Raw genomic sequence first — 20,870 nt, forward strand, 5'->3', positions numbered from 1 at the left:
TTTAACCCACAAAAATCACTTGGTTTGGTGCAAAGAGTGGGTGAGACGATGCTTCAAAGAAAACCCAAATGGCCGAAATGGAATAAAAAGCAACACAATTTAAAGGGACAGAAAACTGAATTGGGTGCCCTATACAACTCAATCTATGATGTGAGCTTGTTTTGTCTTAGTTAATATGAACAAGATGATAAACATGGTGAGATATACTTGGACCTTTCTTTCTGGATCGTCTATTACTGACTAGGCTCCAAAACTGCACTTTTGGTAACTGCAATATCTAAATCAAGCAATGGGTCATAAAGCCTGTGAATCTTGCCTAATCTTAGTATTAATCCTCCAGAAAAAAAAAATTCTGGGTCCTGTTTTAAGACGGAATTAATGCAGTTTAATTCAACTATGTTGGGACGGAACTCGGAAAACAGAACCATCTCTGCAATGAAGAAACTGGATTTGATATCGTTTACGTCTCTGTGGAAGTTAGTTCCACTCTATGTAAGCTTTCACCATCGTCTCTTGCTTCCTTATTTCTGGTCATTCCGTCCAGATATTAACTTCGTGGCCGCCGCCTGGGACGGGAGGTTCTGTTTCTGGTAATTTTCAGTGAAAGTGATAACTAGCTCTCCAGCAGTTTTATCCTCAAATCACGACTTCTAGTACGTTAGGTTTGGAACGTCACACGTTACTTTGAACTTGATTCAGAAGTGGTGGTGGGAGTTTCGGAATTTTAAGATCCCTGTAAACTGGGTATTATCCGGCCGAACGGGGATCCATGACTGGGTTGATGAGCTCCTTTAAAGGGAAAACAATGAAAAGCTCTCCAAAATTTTGGTTCAGTTAATTGAGAATACTTCAACATTCCCTGAAGATCCTACCCACAATTGACCTCCTTTCGAGTAGTACCAAATCACCAAAATTTCCACTGAACCTAATGCTTCTCTTGATCATATGGGTTCATATCAGCTGGACAGAAGATCTCTAATCCGTATAATGTTTTGGGAATCAGATATATAGGTGCTTGAAGAATTCAGAATCATCAAATTACAGAGGCAAAAGCAAGACAGGGCATGGAATGAATTCTGCCAACAAATTCCCATCGACATGCTTCGAATGGATGGATTCCATACTTAACACAACCAAATCCAAGTTTAAGTCATCAGCAACCTCACCTATGATAGCAGTTGGTTTCTTGCCTTCACCGAGTCGCTCCATCAACCTGAATTCTTGAAAACCGCCTAGCCAGAGGAAGCCATTTTGGTGAATACCAGTGAAAAGAAGAAATATTCAAACTAAGATTGCAGAAACAACCTTCTGACAGATGCCATCGAATGCTTGACAGTTTTGCATCATGCTCTGGAATGGAATCTTTTTCCTTTTCATCAATCACTGCAAAGGAAGATCAAGTTCTATATCCCTTGAAATCCTTCAATCAAACTTTGACAACAGCTCATGCTTAAAAACTCGGGTTAGACTAGCAGAAGGATTAACAAGCATTACCAACAACAGTAATTTCTGCTCCATACTTCTTCGCCAAAGCAGTGGTGGTTGCCACAGCCTACCAATAAATAATAATAATAATAACATCAATTGGGAACTAACCAGCGAGCATGCATCAATAATATAAAATTATGGGTGTTACTTCCTGGTAGCTCCACCAGTTTATACAATATCTGCCTTCAGAATTAACTGCCTGACCTAAGTCTGCCCATTGCCAGCTTAAAACTAAGGCAAAAAATTAGAACAGGGAATCCAATTCCGCTACTGCAATTATCTTTCAAAAAAACTCCAATATTATAAACCAGCATATGATAGAGCAGGATGGAATATGAGGACTCAAACAACCCCAACATAGTTGGGACAGTTTCGCTGTACTTTTTTTTTTTTTTTTAGAATGAGGATAGCCTTACTCCTTGAACGAGAAGATTAAGTTACAATTGAAGAAGAGGGATTTCCCCAAATTTACAAGGTAAAGGAGAACCCAACAATGATGAGCTAACGAGAAAAGCTAACGAAACAGCCATGCTATTAACTGATCTAGGCACCTGCCTCCATTCCACTCCCCACGAGGGGGGGGGGGGACTCTTTACTCGTCCAGCTTATGACATTAGAGAAATCATTCACCTTCAAAGATCATGATACTGATTCTGAAAGAGCAGATTAACTCCCATTGCTATCAATAGGTCTTTCCTTCCTATTCAAATATCAATCCCAAAATCCAGTTATATGACTCCCATACACCGTGACAAGATAAAACTAGCTTAAATTTCACAAGGGCTATCACTTTGCATGTTTTGATTATAATGCGCATCAGGGGAAAAGATCACTTTGCTGATATCCAATACACTTAGGATAAAAAGAACCTATATGGTTCAAATATTATGCATTCAGACACTGAGACACAGCAGGAGTAGCACACTCTATTGGAAAGATTTCAACAGCATATCAGAATTAATTAGCTACAATCTCCCATCTACATTCATTTCGTCATTCAAAAAAGCCTTAGCATATCCACACCAAAATGAAAAAGCAAAGTTTAAAGAAGAAAGATATGCATATGTAAATGTCATCACAGTTTCTTCTGACTAATGAACAAAGAATGTCAGTCCTTTATCAGGGACTTGATGGAATTTGAACCAAAATAAAAATGAGTTTACTCACAAGTTACATGTACAGACAGAAACTAGAATCCTACAATTGCTCATTCCTCAAAAATATTGCAAATTAAAATCTGAAAAAACTTCAGATCCCATCATCAAGATAAGAAACTACATGAGGTATTTGAAGCACAACTAACACTGCTTTTTTTTTAACATACTACAAATTGAGATTACAGTATTATAAAATTTTGCCGTATGAGTTCAGTGACTGTGCAATGTCATTAAATCATTAAAGTTTACATAGCTTTTTACGTGTCCCACGTGATAGTCCAAACCGCAAACCGGAAATGATTATAAACAAGCTTCCCTTCTCTCCAAGCCAAGCAGTGGACAAAATTGATATGTATGAATCACTATGTCAATTCATAGAAATGTTTTAATGGCTTAAATGTAACTTGGGTTAACAAAACTACACCTGTCTTGTTCCTTCTGAAAGGTAGGGCTTTTCATCGGTAATTGGAAGAAGAACATGTTTGAGCTCCTGAAAAGCATCAGCAGCTAGACCACCGACGGTTTTTCCCGAATCTGCTCCAGCTGAAAACAGTCGAAATCGGTCCATCAATCTTTCAGGTATATATGCAAGCAAAATTCCATCATCTGTCACTTTAAGAAGTACTAAGAAAAAAGCCCGCCCCTTACGGATACCCAAATTCGTTTTTCCGAGTATCCTCGCATCGAATTTTTCGTATCAAACCAAATTGACAAAAACGGAGAGACGCTTTGGTGCTACCCACTATAAGTGACTTGCACAAAACTAAATCAGCAAAAGGAAATGAAAGACAACTCAATGCAACTCAAGAATCCAGTAGATAAAAAAATGGGAGTGACGATTCGATTGCAGGAGAGCACCTTTCGGCAGGTTTCTCGAACCGCGTGGTACCGCCTGAAGCTGGCGAGATTTAGAGAAAAACCTTTCCGGAGGGAAAACCGGGAAAGCAGACGTTCTGAGGGTCGAGATTTCCGACGGGCATGGATTAGCGAGTGGCAGAGGAAACAAGTTTTGAGCAAACGCCATGGATGAATTGGTGAATAATGCCTCGCGCCTTGGGCAGTTCTACCGTGACTTACACTGAGAGGTGAGAGGAGGTTCGAGACCGCGCGCGAGGTGTTTTATGAATCGTGTAGCTGTGGATGAACAGCTCTATACTATGAATGGTGCGTACTTCGCGGCCCTCAAATTTTGAAACAGCTGCTAGAGCACTATCATATTATAAGGACATTATAATAATATCGTTACACAGTCGAGTTTCAATGAGCAACCAGAAACCCAATCTTGTCTTCTAGCAACTCGAACTGAACGTGGCAATGGCTTTGTGAGGAGATGATACCAATAAAGACGAATTTGAACCAGGATGGAGAGGTTTGAGATATCTAGTTAGGGTTTTCCGTGGACTGGATTTAGAGCCATCGATGTACCCAAAGATACCAGATAAAAACGGGTTTGAGCGAAGAGGGATAAAATAATAGGGGGGAGAGCCCCTCCTCCCTTCATGTCTGGGACACCCTATCCCCTCATCTTCTGCCGATAATGTTCGTATTGAAACAAAGGGAAGAGTCTCCGAAGCCCTAAATTAATCAAGCAGGCAGAAGATACTGTTTCCCTGCTTCTCTCCACATGTAATTTCAACCCTTCCCGGCGACAATGGAACCTCCCATACTCCACCCTATGACCACCATCTCCACTCATTCTTTTGGCGACGCCTCTGATTCCGACGACGCCTTCTCCATCCGTATCATCGAGGTAATTCTGCTTCCACCCTTTTTTTTTTCGGTTTAGGAAAATAAACCAGAGATTACTAACATGGACACTACCATGGTTACTCCGTTGACGTGAGACAGAACATAGAAGAAGAGTATGGAATGTTCGTGTGGCCATGCAGTGTCGTTCTCGCCGAGTACGTTTGGCAGCAAAGGTTGCGCTTCGCCGGCGCTAATGTGCTTGAGGTACCCTCCAGAAGATAGAACAGTTACCAAGCCTCTTAGTTCCAAAGCTACCATTTTTCTTTTTGTCATCTCTCTTGCAGCTCGGAGCTGGGACTTCATTGCCAGGTTTAGTTGCTGCGAAAGTGGGTTCCAACGTTATTCTCAGCGACAGCTCCGCGAGACCAGAGGTGTTGTCAATAGAGACTTGGAACTCTTCTAAGATCAGAATCCATTCTAACCATGATCTTTTGTTCTCTTGGAATCCTCAGGTTCTGACTAACATTAGGAGGGTGTGTCTCCTTAATAGGCTCGAATGTAAAGTAAAACACCATTTCCCCATCTTGATTTAGATGTTAATGAATTCTTGACTTGGGATGTAAGTGAAATCAAAAAAATTTCAGATAATGGGACTTACCTGGGGGGAGTGGGATGAGCCTTTCTTCAGTTTGGAGCCTAATATTCTACTGGGAGCTGATGTTCTATATGATACTAAAGGTAGGATTTTTTTCCCTCCGCCATTTCTCCCCAAGGGTCTGTTTAGAAACCTTAGAAAAGAACAGAAAAGAACAAAAACAAGAGAAAGAAAGTGATTTTCAACTGTTTGGTAGTAGAGAATCAGTTATAATATTTTCTATCTTGAAAATTTCTATGGGCATCCAAATAAGAACAAAGAAACCTATTTTCTTTTCTTTTTCTCTTTCTTTTCTTTTCTTTTCTAGGGTTCCAAACATACCCTAAGTCAGGCTCAATATGTCACCACCAACTAACTGAACTGATACTTTTGCATGAGTTTAAAGATTTTGCTGATCTCTTTGCAACAATGGCGTTTCTATTGAAAAAAACACCTGGGTCTGTCTTCATAACAACATACCATAATCGCAGGTGAGACTTGTTTTTAACAGTCTCTGATGAAATGCATTAAGAACTTCATTTTACTAATGAACCAGCCATCCATGACTTGCAGTGGGCATCATCTCATTGAGTACTTGATGGTGAAGTGGGGCTTGAAATGTGCTAAACTTGTTGATGCCTTCTCATTCATGCCATCTTACAAGGCTTCTGGTCTGCAAGGCAATATTCAACTGGTGGAGATCATGTCTTATCAATAGCCACAACCACAAAGACTCATTTCTTGCTCTGTTTTTATGCATGACTGTGTGACCTAGTAGCAACTTGAGCATCAAACGATGTGCTCTGTGTAACAGTTCATGATTCATATTAACTAATTTCCTAAGTCCTGTGACAAAGTTTCTCTGGGTCAAATTTTGCAAATTTGTCACAATTTACTACCAGTCAGAATCAGAGGTGAAAATGCAGAACTCCATGTGGTTAAGCAACATAAAATTTACTCCAGTTTGTACCCAGTTTATTCCACCAAATAATGATGAATCAACAATGTTCTTTACGTTAAATGAATCAAATATGAAAGGAAAAGTCAAAGCCTGACTATAAAAGTCTATCTTACAAAATCCAACAATGAAAAGACCCCCTTCTTATTCCAGCTCTCGTGGGTTCATATTGCAAAGGTAAGATGGACAAACCCTTTGCGTGTGTCGACCCTATCATCCTATAATAAGAAATCTCAACCAGCAAAAAGAAGCTGCATATAAAACTTCCTTCAAATGGACAATCTTGCTTCCTAGGATGATAAAATGCATGTTCCATGGAAATCCAAGCAATAAGCCAAATGATGCATATAATCCCCCATCTTCGTATCACATTACCCCCAAGTTAACAATAGGAGAACAGTAGAACTGCAGCATGGCCTAGGGAAGAAGAATATTTGAGCAACTGAACTGATCATTTTCGGCATAAAAACCTGCAAATAGAAACCCATTCTACGATTACCTGACAAAACATTGGCCACTGAAACAGTTTTAAAAGGAAGGGTCTTCAAACAAATATACTAAGGTACTTGTGACAAGTGGAAGCAAGATAAGATGCCCGGAGGAAATAGCTTGTATATTTATACTAGCAAATTGAAGAGGATTACAGTCCCTACATTGTTAGAATTCTATCTACTGAAAGTGCAAACTGTCAAAGATAAGATTTCATGAAAGAAATGATAGAGAACCTCTGAATCAATCAGCTAAGCCACGAAACTTCATGTATTCTTCTCGACTCAATAATGAGTTCTTGATCTTAATCCAATCTGCAGGTCTCGGCATGATAATAGCAATATATCCTTCTCTTGATGCCTGTGGTGAATAAACGAACTGTAGTTATTTCAAGTTAAAGCTCACCCAAATTACCAAAAGAGTTATACTGATGGCCAGGAAAGATAAAAAGAAATTCAGGTTCTGGAATATGGGTCATATGCCAAAATAAGAGAAGCCAAAAACTCGATGTGGTAATGTAACAGTGATGTTAATGTTTTTTTTTTTTTTCAGTTCCATAACAGATACCTGTTAAACAAAAAATATATATTTACGTTTATTACATCATAGAACAGGCAAAGAATTACATCAAAAAAATTTATAAGATGTTTTAACTTCAGTGTTGAAGCATAATAGCAATATAAGATGTTATAAGACGTTTATTATAAGATGTGCCAGTTTTGACTGAATAACCGCTCCTCATCACGAACTACACTTGCTAGTTTGTCCTTGTTCGAACCTACCTGATGATAGAGAGCCTTTAGATCCTTCAAACTAACATCACAAGTTCAAATAGTAGTAAAAGTCCCAGCTAGTTTTTGCCCATAAAGAGCATGTTCATAACAAGGCACCTCTGAACAAACTTTTGTGCCAATCATAGTGTAGCAGTCGATTGTGTTATCTAGAGATCCAATAATAGAATATGCTCCTAAAATTGAACAATAGCGTTTTACCATGACAAGGCAAACCATCACATTCTGTCATGCTGATAAAATGAAGAGGGACTCATCCATATTATATCATTCAGAACTGCCATAGAAAGTACAAATAGATGATATTTCTACTCACCGAAGAGTTAAGCAAGTCCGGTTGCTCAATTAGTCTGTCGTTCACTTCTAGAAGAGAACCTTTTACACAACATCTGTCAAAACACAAATGAATAGTTTTACTTTTTAAACCTACAGGCATCTAACCTGACAATTACCACTAATACCAACCTGACAACATAGAATGTGTTATTTGCAGAGACTTTACACAGAGCTGAGTTGGGTTCAAAATGCTGAGCATTCTGCACGAGAGAATATTTCCATGGTCAATTACGTATCAAAATTCATTCCCTAACTATAATAATTTACTTTCTGCACTTTCTTCTTTAAATTCAGAATTTAAGACTTCCCCATCCAATTCCACCACATTTTAAAGTTCATCTGAACAGGAATGTTTCAATTGAATCATATCTAAAGAGTCAAGAAAGTGAAACAAAGAACGTTGAAGGTCTTATTTGCTGTATATAGAGGAAATGCACTATGAGAGTCCCGGAGGCACTTCGGCAGCCAGGTAACTGTCCAGAATTCGTCTGTACGCTCCTGATTTTTTCAAGATTGAAGCCCCTGGAACCACGGAAATACGAGCGATGGTCGCTCATGGACTTAAAAAGCATGCAAGCTTCTGGTGATGCACTAAAACTAGCCCTAACATGAGACACTGAAAAGTTTTGAACTTTGAGCACTACGACAGTAAACCAAATTCGATGCATTTTCGTTTATCTTCAACACTAAATTTACTGTGTAAACCCTAAGCCAGCGCATGGAATGCTTCCAGAATTCCAAAATGTGTCCTTCATTGAACTCAGAAGTCGAAACCATATAAAAAGCAACCAAGACGCACCTTTTTCCGTTTGCCTGTAACCTTCATCTCGCTGCGATCAGACTTCCCTACATTGAAATCGACCGAAGTGACTCCTCCAGTCTCCGTCAAGGCAATATGCGTCGGTGCCAAGCCAATCACGCATAACCTTCATCAAACAAAGTTAGAAAGAGAACTTGCCAAGCACAGCAGTTGGCACTAAACACAACTTGGAACTCACCCGTTGGCATGGCGGTAAATATACTGATCGTGTTTGGGCTTCAAAAAATCTGCAATTCAGAGAAAAAGAGTAAAGAACCATTCTAGACGAAATGAACCCCATTAGATAAGACTTGAAGCTTTAACACCATCAAAATTCGTTTCTTCGTTTTAGTCTCTTACCAACAACAAAGTAAGACGCGTAATTCGATTCCACAGCAGAAGGAGGTGAAAGAGGGAGACTGCCAGGATCCGGAAGCAGAAGTCTTTGCAATTGCTCTTCTTCTCCGATTTCCTTGTCTGTTTTCCCGTTTCCATCTTGAAGGCTTTGATGCTCCTGGCGGCTGTCCATTGCGAGAGCTCGACCTGTTTTGGTTTCTGACGCCAGAGCAATATTTCAGTCGGAGCAGTTGGGGGTGTGTCGGGCCACAGTGTTCCGACCCGCGATTCGTCCGGGTCGACTCGATTTGGAGGGCCACGGCTCGAGAGGGAGTCCACCGGCTACTGGACTCACAGGGTATATAAATTGTTTCGATTACCATTCATTCGATTTCGTTTATTTACCCGGTTAATAACCGGGTAAACGGGTAAATAGTTAAATAAAGAAAAAAAAAGTAAAAAGTAATATATAAAATATATATAATTATTAAAAATATTAATATAAATAAATAATTTATAATATCTAAAGATAATAAAAATTCATATAACAACCTATACAACAAGGAACTTCTACATAAGTGTATAAAATAATCGATAAACGAGTAAAAGCTGACTTGGCGAATAATAAGACCCTAGTTTCACCTACATTTTGGTAGATTATATATAAAACAAACAGCGGCTAGCTAATACACCTAAAAGACCGATCTACTAGGTACGAAAAACTACCGCCTACAAGAGTGGACAAAACGACTCTTACACCTACCCCGCCCATTCTTGACCGATAAAATAATCGATAAATGAGTAAAAGCTGATTTGGCGAGTAATAAGACCCTATGAGATCATTGAGCTACAATCCAAGTATCATAAGTGTCATAATAAGCATACCATTGGCTGAGTTCGACTGTATTGATCACTAAGTCGATGTGTGATGTTTTTGTTTCAGAGACTCTTGCAACATCAATTGTTAAATATTTATTAAAAAATATTTTATACGAGTTTCTGGCCATCTTGGCTGGAAAAATTTACCTGAATAATTATATGATTTTTTTGTAAGAATTTCCAACTAGAAAGTGTTTTTAAGAAGCATGAAGTACTTATGATCCCTAAAAACATATTTCTACTAGAAACACCTTTCTATTATTTCCTGGAAAAAGGCACTAACAACTCTCCTCTTCCATGCATGCTAAAAAGGGGAAACATGGGTGGAGGAAGTCCTTCCGTTTGGCTCTAATTACTCAAATTTCTTTGATGTATCAATACATTTCGTCGCTTTGAAGGGAAAGGTGAATTCTCTATTTTCTCCATCCACTAACATGGACTTTACATATCTGATTTCGAGGCCGGCTACGCCAACATTCAATGTCGGGACAGCCACGTTAGCACCTGGCTTCCACGTTTCAAGATTGGCTTTGTTGGGTCTGGGTCCAAATAATAGAACCGTAAAGTCCGTCTTCTCGGCCCCAAGGCGCCTACCCTTGAAGCCCTAAAACCCCTAAACCCTCTAAAGAAGTCTCGCCGGGAACAAATATGGCCATCGGTGCTCGATTCCGGGAATTGATCAAGAAGTATGGGAAGGTTGCTCTCGGCGTCCATTTCACTGTTTCCGCTGCCTCCACCACTGGCCTCTACGTTGCTATAAGAAACAACGTCGACGTTGAAGCACTCTTCGACAAGGTTGGCCTCCCAGGTCTCTCCAATAAAGACGAGCACGACCATCCTGCAGATGCTACCAAACCTAGTCCTTTACTCGATAAAGGAGATTCCTATGGTGCCTATGGAGACCACACCTCCGACGAATTGGTGGTCGAGGTGAAGCCTCCGGTTCCCGAGCACAGCAATAGGACGGCCGAGCGGACTGCTTCTGCCGGCGGTGCTCTTGCGCTCGCCATTCTTTGCAACAAAGCACTTTTCCCTGTCCGGGTCCCTATCACTATAGCTCTCACGCCGGCCGTCTCTAGATTTTTGGCGAAGAGGGGGCTTATTCATTATTAGGCTGGATGTGTGATACTGGTTGGTAAATTTTCTCTCTTTTTAACTACCACGAACAAAACCAAAAGGAGACGAGAAGCTGGTTTTAATTGTTAATCGACCCTTTGGTGATCACTGTGGTTGTTCTTTTCTTGGTTTTGTTAACGAGGAAAAAGCTCTAAAATGTTTACATAAATTTTCCTCGTGTATGATCACATTGCATAGGAACTTTTGAGAACTTTTTGTATTGCAAATGCTTGTGATGAATGACGATTGGTTGGTTACTTTACTGCATATGGTAATGTTTAGCTTATTGGAGGGTATCATTTGCATTTCTATATGCAGGTCCATGTCATTGAATCTGCAATAAGATAACTACTCTAATGTAAAATTGGTTGTTGGGCTTGAACATTTTCAAGCTGATAATGTTGGAGTTTATAACACAATATTGGACTCTCATTGAATGATTGTAACCATATTGGACTCTGCCATCATTCAGAACAGAAAAACCAATAATATTAGTTGTTGGCATGAAAACTCTCTATAGGCACCATGAGACTGTTCTAATGCTTATTCTCAGAGGAAGGAAAACCATTGGTGTTTTTATTTTTAGTTTTATGTTTTAGTTCAACTTGGTCTCTCATTGAATGTTGGGTTTTGAGCACTATATATTGTTGGAGCCTTGGATGTTGTCTTATTGTTGCTTTGTTTCTGCCAAATTGATTGGAGAAGACATTTCTCTGTGACAATGCTTTGGTTGAAATTCTGTTCAAGTACCTTGTTGTTTGTTCTAGTACTACGGAGTTTCTTAGTATTTCTTCTTTTTGCTTGTGATTATTATATCCTCAAATCTGCTAGTTCACAAAAAAGTTCATCCAACTTACACTGGTCCGATCATGGATTAGCATATGGATATATACTTCTCTTACCTTCTTTGTTAGCCAGAGAAAACTCAAGAAGTTGGGAAATTGAATATAGTGCCTTCGTTGCTGCTCTCTATTAATGTTTCTTTTGCTTTATTGGCCACATGCCTCATTTTTTCATTACCTTCGAATCTTCAACCAGATCATTAGAAGTTCTTCGCCTTTGTGAAATTTCTCAAATATTTTCATCAGAACGAGCTTTGATGTGTCATTTGATGTTCCAAACCTGCAGGACAATTTTTGTTCTCAGCCTGCTATTCAATTTATGAAATTATGTTCAAGTAGCTCACTTCCGATTTTCTTGCCAATGAGCACCATAAGGAGGGTTTATGTGGTGTCGCCTTTGGCTCAATGGTCACATGCAGGGTTGGCTAGTTTGTGGTTTTGGGTTCAAGTGCCACCAAAGGATAGGAGAGAGAGAGAGAGAGAGAGAAAGAGAGGTTTCTGTGTAATCAATATTAAAAAAACAAAATGTTATTCATCTTCAAGGAGCTACTTTTCAGAACAAAACCAGAGTTCCCAGTGGCAAGACCAAAGTTGTTCTTATGATATCCTTTGTACCACCTATTTTTATTTTGAGCAGACTCTATCTGTTACTTGTAACAAAATGATGAATCTTGGGCATATTCCCCTGCCCCCTGGAGAAGCCTAATGGGGACCTAATCCTTCAGCTATTTGAAACAATTTTAGCTCCAGTTTGGAATATATTTGGCTGGGAGTTCTCAGTTTATGTTGGAATGATTTCCATACTCATTCCCATTCTCTCAATGGATCAAGTTTAGTAACTAAGACTGTTAACTAGCCAGCATGTAGCCTACCTCTCTTCATAGTTTTACTGTAAATGTTACTTGTCTTAATAATTTCTTTTGCTCAGTTGATCTTCCATGGTACTTGTGCTGGTATCAGCCTTTCAGGACATTTAACTAGCCACAGCTTGACATACTGCGTTAAAGAGCAAAAGGATCGTATTTACAAATTGCTCTTCAATAATAAATGAACAGGATAACGATGAGATACTTGTAAGAAATGAGTGGTCGTTCAATGATAATGCGATTGTAAGAAAATCTTGCTTTTTTGCCTTAGTCGTCTTTGCAGCATATCAATCTCTGTGTCACAGGTAAAAACATTCCCTCACCTTGAACTCTATTCAATTTTTAAGATATTTTAAGATTTATTTTTCATACGAAGATCTCACTTTTCCCTAATTCCTACTGGTATGTGCAAATTATCTGCAGATTTTACCTTGTAGAGCACCTCGCTGTTTTGTTGGGAAATGGGTTGATTTGGGAGGAGAGAAAAGCAAGGGAGCATAGGGGCTTAGTTTGATAACGTAACGCAGTTTAAGGGCTTGCACAGCTCAAAAAAGTTGGGACCGTGTGAGACAAAATTTCCCGCCACTTTCGCTTATAAGTAGAACCCTGAAAAAAAAAAATTTGAACTCCCTAAGGAAACCTCTAAATTGCCTCTCCCATTCTTCCCTCCGTTAGCTCCAATTCTACTGTACGAAGTTCGTGTCTAGCCTCTACTGGGGTTTGGATGCGGTCCACTTCGTCCTCTACATACGCTGATTCCGTGGAGGTCGTCGAAGCTCACGCGAGCAAAGAAGACAAGATTCTTCTGTCGGCGGTAACCCTCCCTCCGTTTTCCATCTTTAATTTCAAAGTTAGTTATGTAAATAGCTTGTAACTCCAAATTACGGTTTTTAAATTACAGAAAATCAGCAAAACTTAATTTTTCACCTAAGATTTTTTTCCCGCCATTTCTCTTTTCTTCTCAAATTGCGATCCTCTTTGTATTTACTCCACTTTGTTCTCTGATTTTAAAGTCAGTCGGTTTTTACTCTTTTTTAGCATCTTCTTCCTTTCTCATTTGCCCCTCTGTGAAAGAACCGAAGGCAACAAGGCTGCTCCCAAACGATTAGAAAGAGACGTCAATGTAGTTTTTTATTTCTGTTGTTTTATAGTTAAATAAAGCTGCCGATCAAACTTAAATGTGACTGCGACTGGGTTGATGTCTTAGGATGGATCTTATGACTTCGATTTTTGATTGAGAATTCTTAAGAAAGAGTGACATTTTTACTCTTGATAGGCTAGATTGTTGGAAAAAAATTTCAATCAAAGTACAGTTAACAAAAGCTAATTTTCAATGAGAATGGGGTAAAAACATAAACCAGTTTGTAAAAGCCATCGGTAGGATCCATTGGTCAATATATCCATGTGAGGAATATGCGGGAGTGCAATCCCTCACTTACAGCAAAAAAAAAAAACCTAAAGGGAGGTCCTCATCTTCCGAGGGACCAAGAATGGGTGTTAGATAATAAAAAGTTATCTAAATCTAAACCTGTACTGAACTGATGACCTGGTCCAATCCTGCATCCTGTGCGCTTGTGTGCTCTCTTTCTCTCTGTTTGCTAAAAATACAGTGTGTTCACCATTGGTAGAAGAACGGGGCAGGGGCATCATTTGGGTCAATTCATGGTTGAACCTAGTTGATCCAAGTTCAATCAAACTCTAAGTAAATGATATTGTTATTGGTTTATATTGATATGCTGTTTGCTGGGCTTGTCACTTCCGGCATGCTTGGAACTCTAAATCCTTAGTCCGTTAAGACTATTGTATCCTTAGTTTGGATTCTGGACCTCAGACTTGAGACGGAAACTGAAAGAAAATGAAATATTGTAATAGTCTTATCTGCATAAGATATTTTTATCAAATTTGGACAACACTTTTATCGGAAGACATCTTTACTGTATGAAGCTTTTTTTTTCCTTCTAATCTACAATGTTGCCATTCATGGTGGGCTGACAGAACTGGATAGTACTCATGAGCTCCATGGCTGAGCATTTCCCGAAATAGGACTAGTACATTTGTAGTTGAAGCAGAGATCTCGAGGTAGTTCCATTTTGTTTGAATTCTCTATAAATTCCTTGGCAGCACTCTTTGTAGACATGCTTCTGCATTACCGTCTCACTCATCCATTTTGAAAACTCTCTTGTTGAAAATGGTTGTTGTGACATCTGGTTTTGTTCATTGCTCCATTTTCTGCCCTTTGCTTTGAACAGACAATGCAAATGAAAAGATAGTGTTTTGATATTTGCAGATTATTGAGACATAGTGGCGGGAAGTCTGAAGGTAAAGTGAAGGTTCAGAGGGAACTTGACTTTGAGGTAAGGGAATAGACGACCTAATAGGCGTTTTCACTTGACTGGAACTCCTGATTTTCTGCTATGGTTTTCCACATTGTAATTTTGTGGATTTTATTTCCAAATACAGCAAGGCTACTGCACACTTTTGTGGAAGATAAACTTCTGTCATATAAATGTTTCGAAATTGTGAAATCTGCTTGTTTATGTTTCTGATTTCAGTTCAAGTTGTTCATGTGTTTTATCCTTTCAAGCTAGAGTCTGGAATTGGATTTTGTGATTAGTGTCAGAAGAATCTAAGTTTTGTACATTAGAATATATTTTTCCCGAAGCATCTAAAGTTTGTTTATAGGTTACTTTTTTGAGAAGTATTTAAATGTTGTTCTTTTGCTTTTCTGTTGATGACTTCTGGGGACACTTTGAAAACTGACCTAAATGTTTTATCTTTCTCTCTCTCTCTCTCTCTCTCTCACACACACACACACACACACTCTCTTTCTATCTATCTATCTAGATGAATTAAATTATTTCTTAGGGCTGATTTTTTCTTCACTTGCCTGAGTGTATGTCCTTGATTGTAATTTTGATGGTTTACCTCTTTGATAATGTCACTTCTGTTGATGAATCTTTTTAAATTTTGGGATCATAAAATGGACATTAGAAATTAATAATCTGAAAATTTTATATTATTTTCTTTATAATCTGACGAGTTTCTTGTAATTTAATATTATTTTCTTGAGCTCAATAAAAGCTTTCACCGTTTCAAATAATAATAGTATAACAATGAAAAATGACCGATGTTTATATATTTTGTGATGCTTCTCTAAATGTTTGTGGTTGTTTCAAAATTCCTTCATTTTTTGCTGATAACTAGGCTAGCCCCCTTAAAATTCTGTTTTGGTGCTTTGTACTGTGCCAAACACCCTAAAAGTTTTCATATTAGTTCATGATGTATATACCTTCTTAATCTTGGAAGTGTTGGAGATTGTAACTAATATTTTCTGGCGGTTATTTGTTAGTTTTTCTCCAGGAATTTCTAACTTGTTTATAAGCAGTTTTTTTGTTTTAAGAATTGCTCACCAGCAGATATCTAGTTGTTAAATCTTTGAATATCATGCTCAGGGATCATATTGTTGGCAAGGTGTTTCTATCATTCTCAATTTCAAATCTTAAACTTGTTTCTTTTAAACTATTATTTTCCCCCATTCTGTTCTTGCTGTATTACTTTTTTTGGGTTCATTTTATTTCCCTTTTTCTGTATTTTGTAATGGTGATACCTTGTTTGATGCACTTCAGGTTCTACTTCTTTCCCAGTGTAGTAGTTTTCATAATTTTGGTTCTTGGTTCAACTTGTTGCTTCAAACAAGACCAAAAATTTTGTTGGTTTGTCAACCATGGCTGGTGAAATTCCCATGAATCTTTACAATGGCCATGCCAATATCCAGCCCGATCCCCACAGATCATATCAAGTGGTAGTTGCTGCAACTAAAAGCATGGGCATAGGGAAAGATGGGAAGTTGCCTTGGAGATTGCCATCAGACTTGAAATTTTTCAAGGAGTTGACATTGACCACATCTGATCCTGTTAAAAAGAATGCTGTAATCATGGGTAGGAAGACGTGGGAGAGTATTCCTCTGCAGCATAGACCTTTAGCTGGTCGCTTAAATGTTGTGCTGACTCGTTCCGGAAGTTTCAACATTGCATCAGTGGAGAATGTTGTTGTCAGTGGAAGCATGAGTTCAGCTTTGCAGTTGTTAGCGGCATCTCCATATAGTTTGTCGATAGAGAAAGTTTTTGTGATTGGAGGTGGTCAGATTTTAAGGTGTGGTAGTTACCCTATCATTGTTTAGGACTTTAACGTTGCCCCTAATGGAAGAAAATAATGTTTGCTTGTGATTGTAGGGAGGCTCTTAATGCATCTGGATGTGATGCTATCCATGTTACTGAAATTGAGACAGACATCGAATGTGACACTTTCATCCCTTCCATTAATTTTTCAGTTTACCAACCGTGGTATATATCATTCCCATTGGTAGAGAACAGTATAAGATATGCATTTGTGACTTATGTACGTGTTCAAAATCCTATGGAGGGGCCTCTTGCAACATGCAATAGTCAAGAGATTGATGGTAAACCAGGCATCCCTATAATCAGTGTTGAGAATTTCTCATTTTTGCCCAAGATGATTTTTGAGAGGCATGGAGAGTACATGTATCTTAGACTGGTCCAAGATATCATTGCAAGTGGTATACAGAAAGATGATAGGACAGGGACAGGCACATTATCTAAATTTGGTTGCCAGGTATTCAACTTTAGAAGATTTCAGTTGGTTCTGTGGTATTTTTTTTTTTGTTGATGTAAGTTTATATTTTAGCAGTCAACTAACTAAAGAATTTCTCAATTGGCTTGGTTATATCTCCGCAGATGAGGTTTAATCTTCGAAAATCTTTCCCCCTTCTTACCACTAAGGTATGTTCTTCATCATTTAAACTTTAATCTTTCATTTTGCTAATGTCATGATGTTTGGTCCTTTTTTGTTTCTGTCGTTTCTTTGCTATTTTTTTGGTATTATTTAAATGTTATGGTTTGTTCTTCCATATGCTCTGTACTTGTGAAATATGCATTTGAGTATCTTGAAGCATGTTTTACTTAGTGGGATTTCAAAATCTGTGTTCTTCTATGCTCTTGAATGTCCATTTATGGCTAGTAGTGACTCTCGGTACCACAGAAAGTGTTCTGGCGAGGTGTTGTGGAAGAACTTCTATGGTTTATCAGTGGTTCAACAAACGCTAAGGTAATAACTTTACACAACAATTAAGGAATTTATGAATTTTTCCATTCTAGATTTCTTCTGTTACTGTGAAAAATGCTTGAAGCTTTTTGGGTGTACTTGTCGTTTTTAATTTGAACTGAATGTCACTACTTTGTTGACAAACTGTTTGAAATTTGTAGCCCGGTACGCTTAAAAATATTGTGCAATCTGTCACATGGTTTTCTTCGGAATATGGTAACTCTGTACAGCTGCTTCAGCTGGATTTTCAGTTCTAACTGCATTATATTAGCTCTTTTTTTACTACTCGTAACTAGATTGTTCTGATTGACTAATTGACTGCTGGCATCTGGCTTGGTGGTTGGTGACATTCCTAGAGTTTAATCTGTGCTGTACTAATGTCACATGGAAACCCTTTTTAATTTTTCTTTTGGTATTCATTTGTAGGTAAGTCTTGATCCCGATTGGGGTCCTCTCTTGTGCATATTTTCCATTTCCACATTGTTACAACAGATCTCTTAGCGAAGTGATATCTTAGTCTTGCAGAATTTTATGTTTTGTGTTACTAGGGTCAGCTCTATCTCTATACTGCTTCTTGGTCTATTATCTAATTTTTTACACTATAAGGTTTTGCATGTGCTCTAGGTGGCTGTGTTATATACCAATGCATAAATGTGCACGTACTCCTAGCACATGCTTTTTTTTATTTGCTTCATCTATTATAGTGCAATGCAGCTTAATACTCTATTCTCAGGTCTGCTAGCTAGTTGCACTTGATTCAAGTCAATCCTTCCATTCTTTTGGTGATCTTAAGTGGACTTTATTTTGATGTACCGAACTGTGTCTACAGATTCTACAAGACAAGGGCATACGAATATGGGAGGGCAATGCATCTAGAGATTACCTTGACAGGCATTTACCTGGCTTTTGAACTCTGATCGACTAGACTTATGCATCAATATTTGCATGGTTTAACCTCTTCATAATTTATTTTATCAGTATCGGGTTGACGGACAGAGAAGAAGGTGATCTGAGACCCATTTATGGGTTCCAGTGGAGGCACTCCGGAGCCAGGTCAAACTAAGTCACTCGAAATGGAGTTTTCAGTTTTTTCTTTTCTGGTTAGTCCTTACTCAAGCATGTTAAATGTTTCAGCTACACCAACATGCATGCGGACTACACAGGCAAAGGATTTGATCAGTTGCTAGATGTAATTCACAAGATAAGGAGCAATCCTGATGACCGTCGTATTGTTCTCTCAGCTTGGAATCCTTCTGATCTTAAAAAAATGGCCCTTCCTCCTTGTCACATGTTTGCTCAGGTCCTGCAAAATACTTTTATTAAATTGCAATTGGCTGGATTGTTTATGATAATCTTTTAGTCCCTCTAATAAAATATACAATACCTATAGATGATCATGAAAACGTTGATGCTTATATCAAATACAAGTGAACATCATGATTTTCATACTCTTATATCAAATAAATGATGAGAGCTGCATTGTCATCCTATGTTCTACCAGCTTTTCTTCATTGCAGTCATTGCACCTTTTCTTTGCAAAATATCTGCGATTCTTAGTAGGATAGTATGTAGTATTTCACCTGCTTTTAGTTTTTCTCTCACTGATTTTATTTGCATTGTAGTTTTATGTTGCCAATGGTGAACTATCCTGTCAGATGTACCAGCGGTCTGCAGACATGGGTCTTGGTGTGCCTTTCAATATTGCATCCTACGCCCTTCTAACCTGCATGGTTGCTCATGTTTGTGGTATGATTTCATATTTTCTCTTATGAAGGTGATATATGCAATCATGTACAATTTTCTGTCTCTCTTTATCACTCTATCTGTCTCTTCCTTTCTTAATTGTCAACTATTCTTGAACTTGGATGTAATAATTTTGGGTTGCCCAATGTGTTGACTTGTGACTGAATGAATGTCATATCAGAGAGAGAAAATATTGAAGTAGGAAGGTACAAGTGTAGTTTGTCTCTTCTTTTTCTTTGTCATGCTTAAGATTTGCCATGTAAAGTGACTTCCTACTTGAATACATAAAATGCTCGCACATATGCACTCGTAGTTATGGATACACATATGGAAGCTTCTAGGTTTTCCAATGATTAAGTTGCAGTTACTTGTATTGGTAATCCTTCCAATTCTCCTCTCTTTTGTAGATCTTACTCCTGGAGATTTTATCCATGTTTTGGGAGATGCTCACGTTTACAGAACACATGTTAGACCACTCCAGGAGCAGCTTCAGAAACTCCCTAAACCTTTCCCGGTAAGTTGACGTTGGCATAATACTTGGTACACTTTATGCTTGATTGGTTCACATTAATTACTTCTTCCTTTAGCCTCAGTTCATTTACTATACAAATTGTACAGATATTGAAGATTAATCCGGAGAAGAAGGATATCGATTCATTTGTGGCAGCTGACTTCACTCTTGTTGGTTATAATCCTCACCAGAAGATAGAAATGAAAATGGCCATATAGGGATTGATACCTAAACAGTGGAAAAGTTCAAATATCTTGATCCATCTTCATCATTCTGCTTGAGGTAATTGCATAGACTTTAGCACCATATCTGCTAATCCTTCTCCATTAAATTAAATTTTATACAAATGGAAATGCCATATGTTATATGTTTTGTTGTCATCTATTGCAATGAATAGTTTTGGGCACCTCTGTTGACAAAATTCTTTTCTAGCAGAGATGAATGTAAATATGGATCGAGTACTGATTGATTTTTCCTGGTGCTGGTACTTGTTTGTTGAGAAGGAGTCACACGTATAAAAGGAGCTTTTCTCTCTACGAACACGACCTACCGCTATGTTTAACAACAAAAATGGGAACTTTTGTATTTGTAAGCCAATCAAGGCTTGGATAAATTGATTAGTAGTTGTTGAAAATCTCTTCGTGAGTCTAAGTGCATGTACCAAGTAGTTGCTAATAGTAAGTCGAGAGTGTTGGATAAGTGTTGTACCTTGAACCCCTTGGGTTTGCTACTATTGATGTTGATTGAACTTTTTATTTTATCAATTAAATTGAGGTGTAAAATACGTTTTGAGTGGACGTAGCAATCTTCTAAGACTGTTGTGAGCCACTACAAAAATACTTGTATATTTGTGTATGATTGTACATTTTGATTGATATTTGAATTGTTTGAATTTTATTAGAAAATTTATAATAGTAATTGCTTAGGTCAAGTTTTGATTATGACATATCCACAAACTAATCCATATGGAGTACAAATCAATATTTTCACCCAAATACTAATCCGGATTGGAACAAGTTTTGTAGATTGGGAGTAGTTTGGATTGCAGATTAATCTGCCCCATTTGAAGTCCTACACTATGACTTGCAGAAGATCTACACGCTAAGTATATGAAA

At 38.2% G+C, this 20,870-nt stretch overlaps 4 protein-coding genes and 1 long non-coding RNA gene across 6 annotated transcripts; 3 read left to right on the top strand and 2 right to left on the bottom strand.

Moving 5' to 3' along the window:
- Positions 1-866: 866 nt before the first annotated feature.
- LOC137938937 (uncharacterized) lies at positions 867-4,070 on the bottom strand. The gene is made up of 5 exons (XM_068784057.1): positions 3,504-4,070; positions 3,070-3,188; positions 1,495-1,552; positions 1,306-1,383; positions 867-1,232 (listed from the first exon to the last, which is right to left on the bottom strand). The coding sequence occupies exons 1-5, from the start codon at positions 3,667-3,669 to the stop codon at positions 1,039-1,041; spliced, it is 615 nt and encodes a 204-aa protein (XP_068640158.1). The 5' UTR covers positions 3,670-4,070; the 3' UTR covers positions 867-1,038.
- On the top strand, positions 4,028-5,825 carry LOC137938936 (uncharacterized). 2 transcript variants are annotated; one of them, XM_068784056.1, is made up of 7 exons: positions 4,028-4,395; positions 4,494-4,598; positions 4,679-4,765; positions 4,847-4,897; positions 4,979-5,072; positions 5,375-5,459; positions 5,542-5,825. In XM_068784056.1, the coding sequence occupies exons 1-7, from the start codon at positions 4,297-4,299 to the stop codon at positions 5,684-5,686; spliced, it is 666 nt and encodes a 221-aa protein (XP_068640157.1). In that variant the 5' UTR covers positions 4,028-4,296; the 3' UTR covers positions 5,687-5,825. The 2 variants fall into 2 exon arrangements, with proteins under 2 accessions (XP_068640157.1, XP_068640156.1); XM_068784055.1 differs by having other exon boundaries at positions 4,679-4,897.
- LOC137939423 (uncharacterized) lies at positions 5,813-8,870 on the bottom strand. The gene is made up of 7 exons (XM_068784691.1): positions 8,702-8,870; positions 8,541-8,589; positions 8,342-8,468; positions 7,672-7,742; positions 7,523-7,595; positions 6,652-6,775; positions 5,813-6,396 (listed from the first exon to the last, which is right to left on the bottom strand). The coding sequence occupies exons 1-6, from the start codon at positions 8,868-8,870 to the stop codon at positions 6,659-6,661; spliced, it is 606 nt and encodes a 201-aa protein (XP_068640792.1). The 3' UTR covers positions 5,813-6,396; positions 6,652-6,658.
- A 1,252-nt stretch (positions 8,871-10,122) lies between these two features.
- On the top strand, positions 10,123-12,242 carry LOC137939289 (uncharacterized). Its single transcript, XR_011109937.1, has 2 exons — positions 10,123-10,687; positions 11,801-12,242. It is a non-coding gene; the product is annotated as an uncharacterized lncRNA (long non-coding RNA).
- An 819-nt stretch (positions 12,243-13,061) lies between these two features.
- On the top strand, positions 13,062-20,546 carry LOC137938832 (putative bifunctional dihydrofolate reductase-thymidylate synthase). Its single transcript, XM_068783892.1, has 13 exons — positions 13,062-13,194; positions 14,668-14,734; positions 16,007-16,532; positions 16,613-17,012; positions 17,135-17,179; positions 17,439-17,504; positions 18,331-18,392; positions 18,480-18,554; positions 18,636-18,801; positions 19,124-19,247; positions 19,652-19,758; positions 19,863-20,037; positions 20,191-20,546. The coding sequence occupies exons 3-12, from the start codon at positions 16,105-16,107 to the stop codon at positions 19,971-19,973; spliced, it is 1,584 nt and encodes a 527-aa protein (XP_068639993.1). The 5' UTR covers positions 13,062-13,194; positions 14,668-14,734; positions 16,007-16,104; the 3' UTR covers positions 19,974-20,037; positions 20,191-20,546.
- Positions 20,547-20,870: the final 324 nt, after the last annotated feature.

The sequence above is a fragment of the Aristolochia californica genome, unplaced genomic scaffold (assembly GCF_029961685.1).
Source record: "Aristolochia californica isolate CCGP_79_NKW_82.1479 unplaced genomic scaffold, dmAriCali1.0.hap1 SCAF_8, whole genome shotgun sequence".
NCBI lineage: Eukaryota > Viridiplantae > Streptophyta > Magnoliopsida > Piperales > Aristolochiaceae > Aristolochia > Aristolochia californica.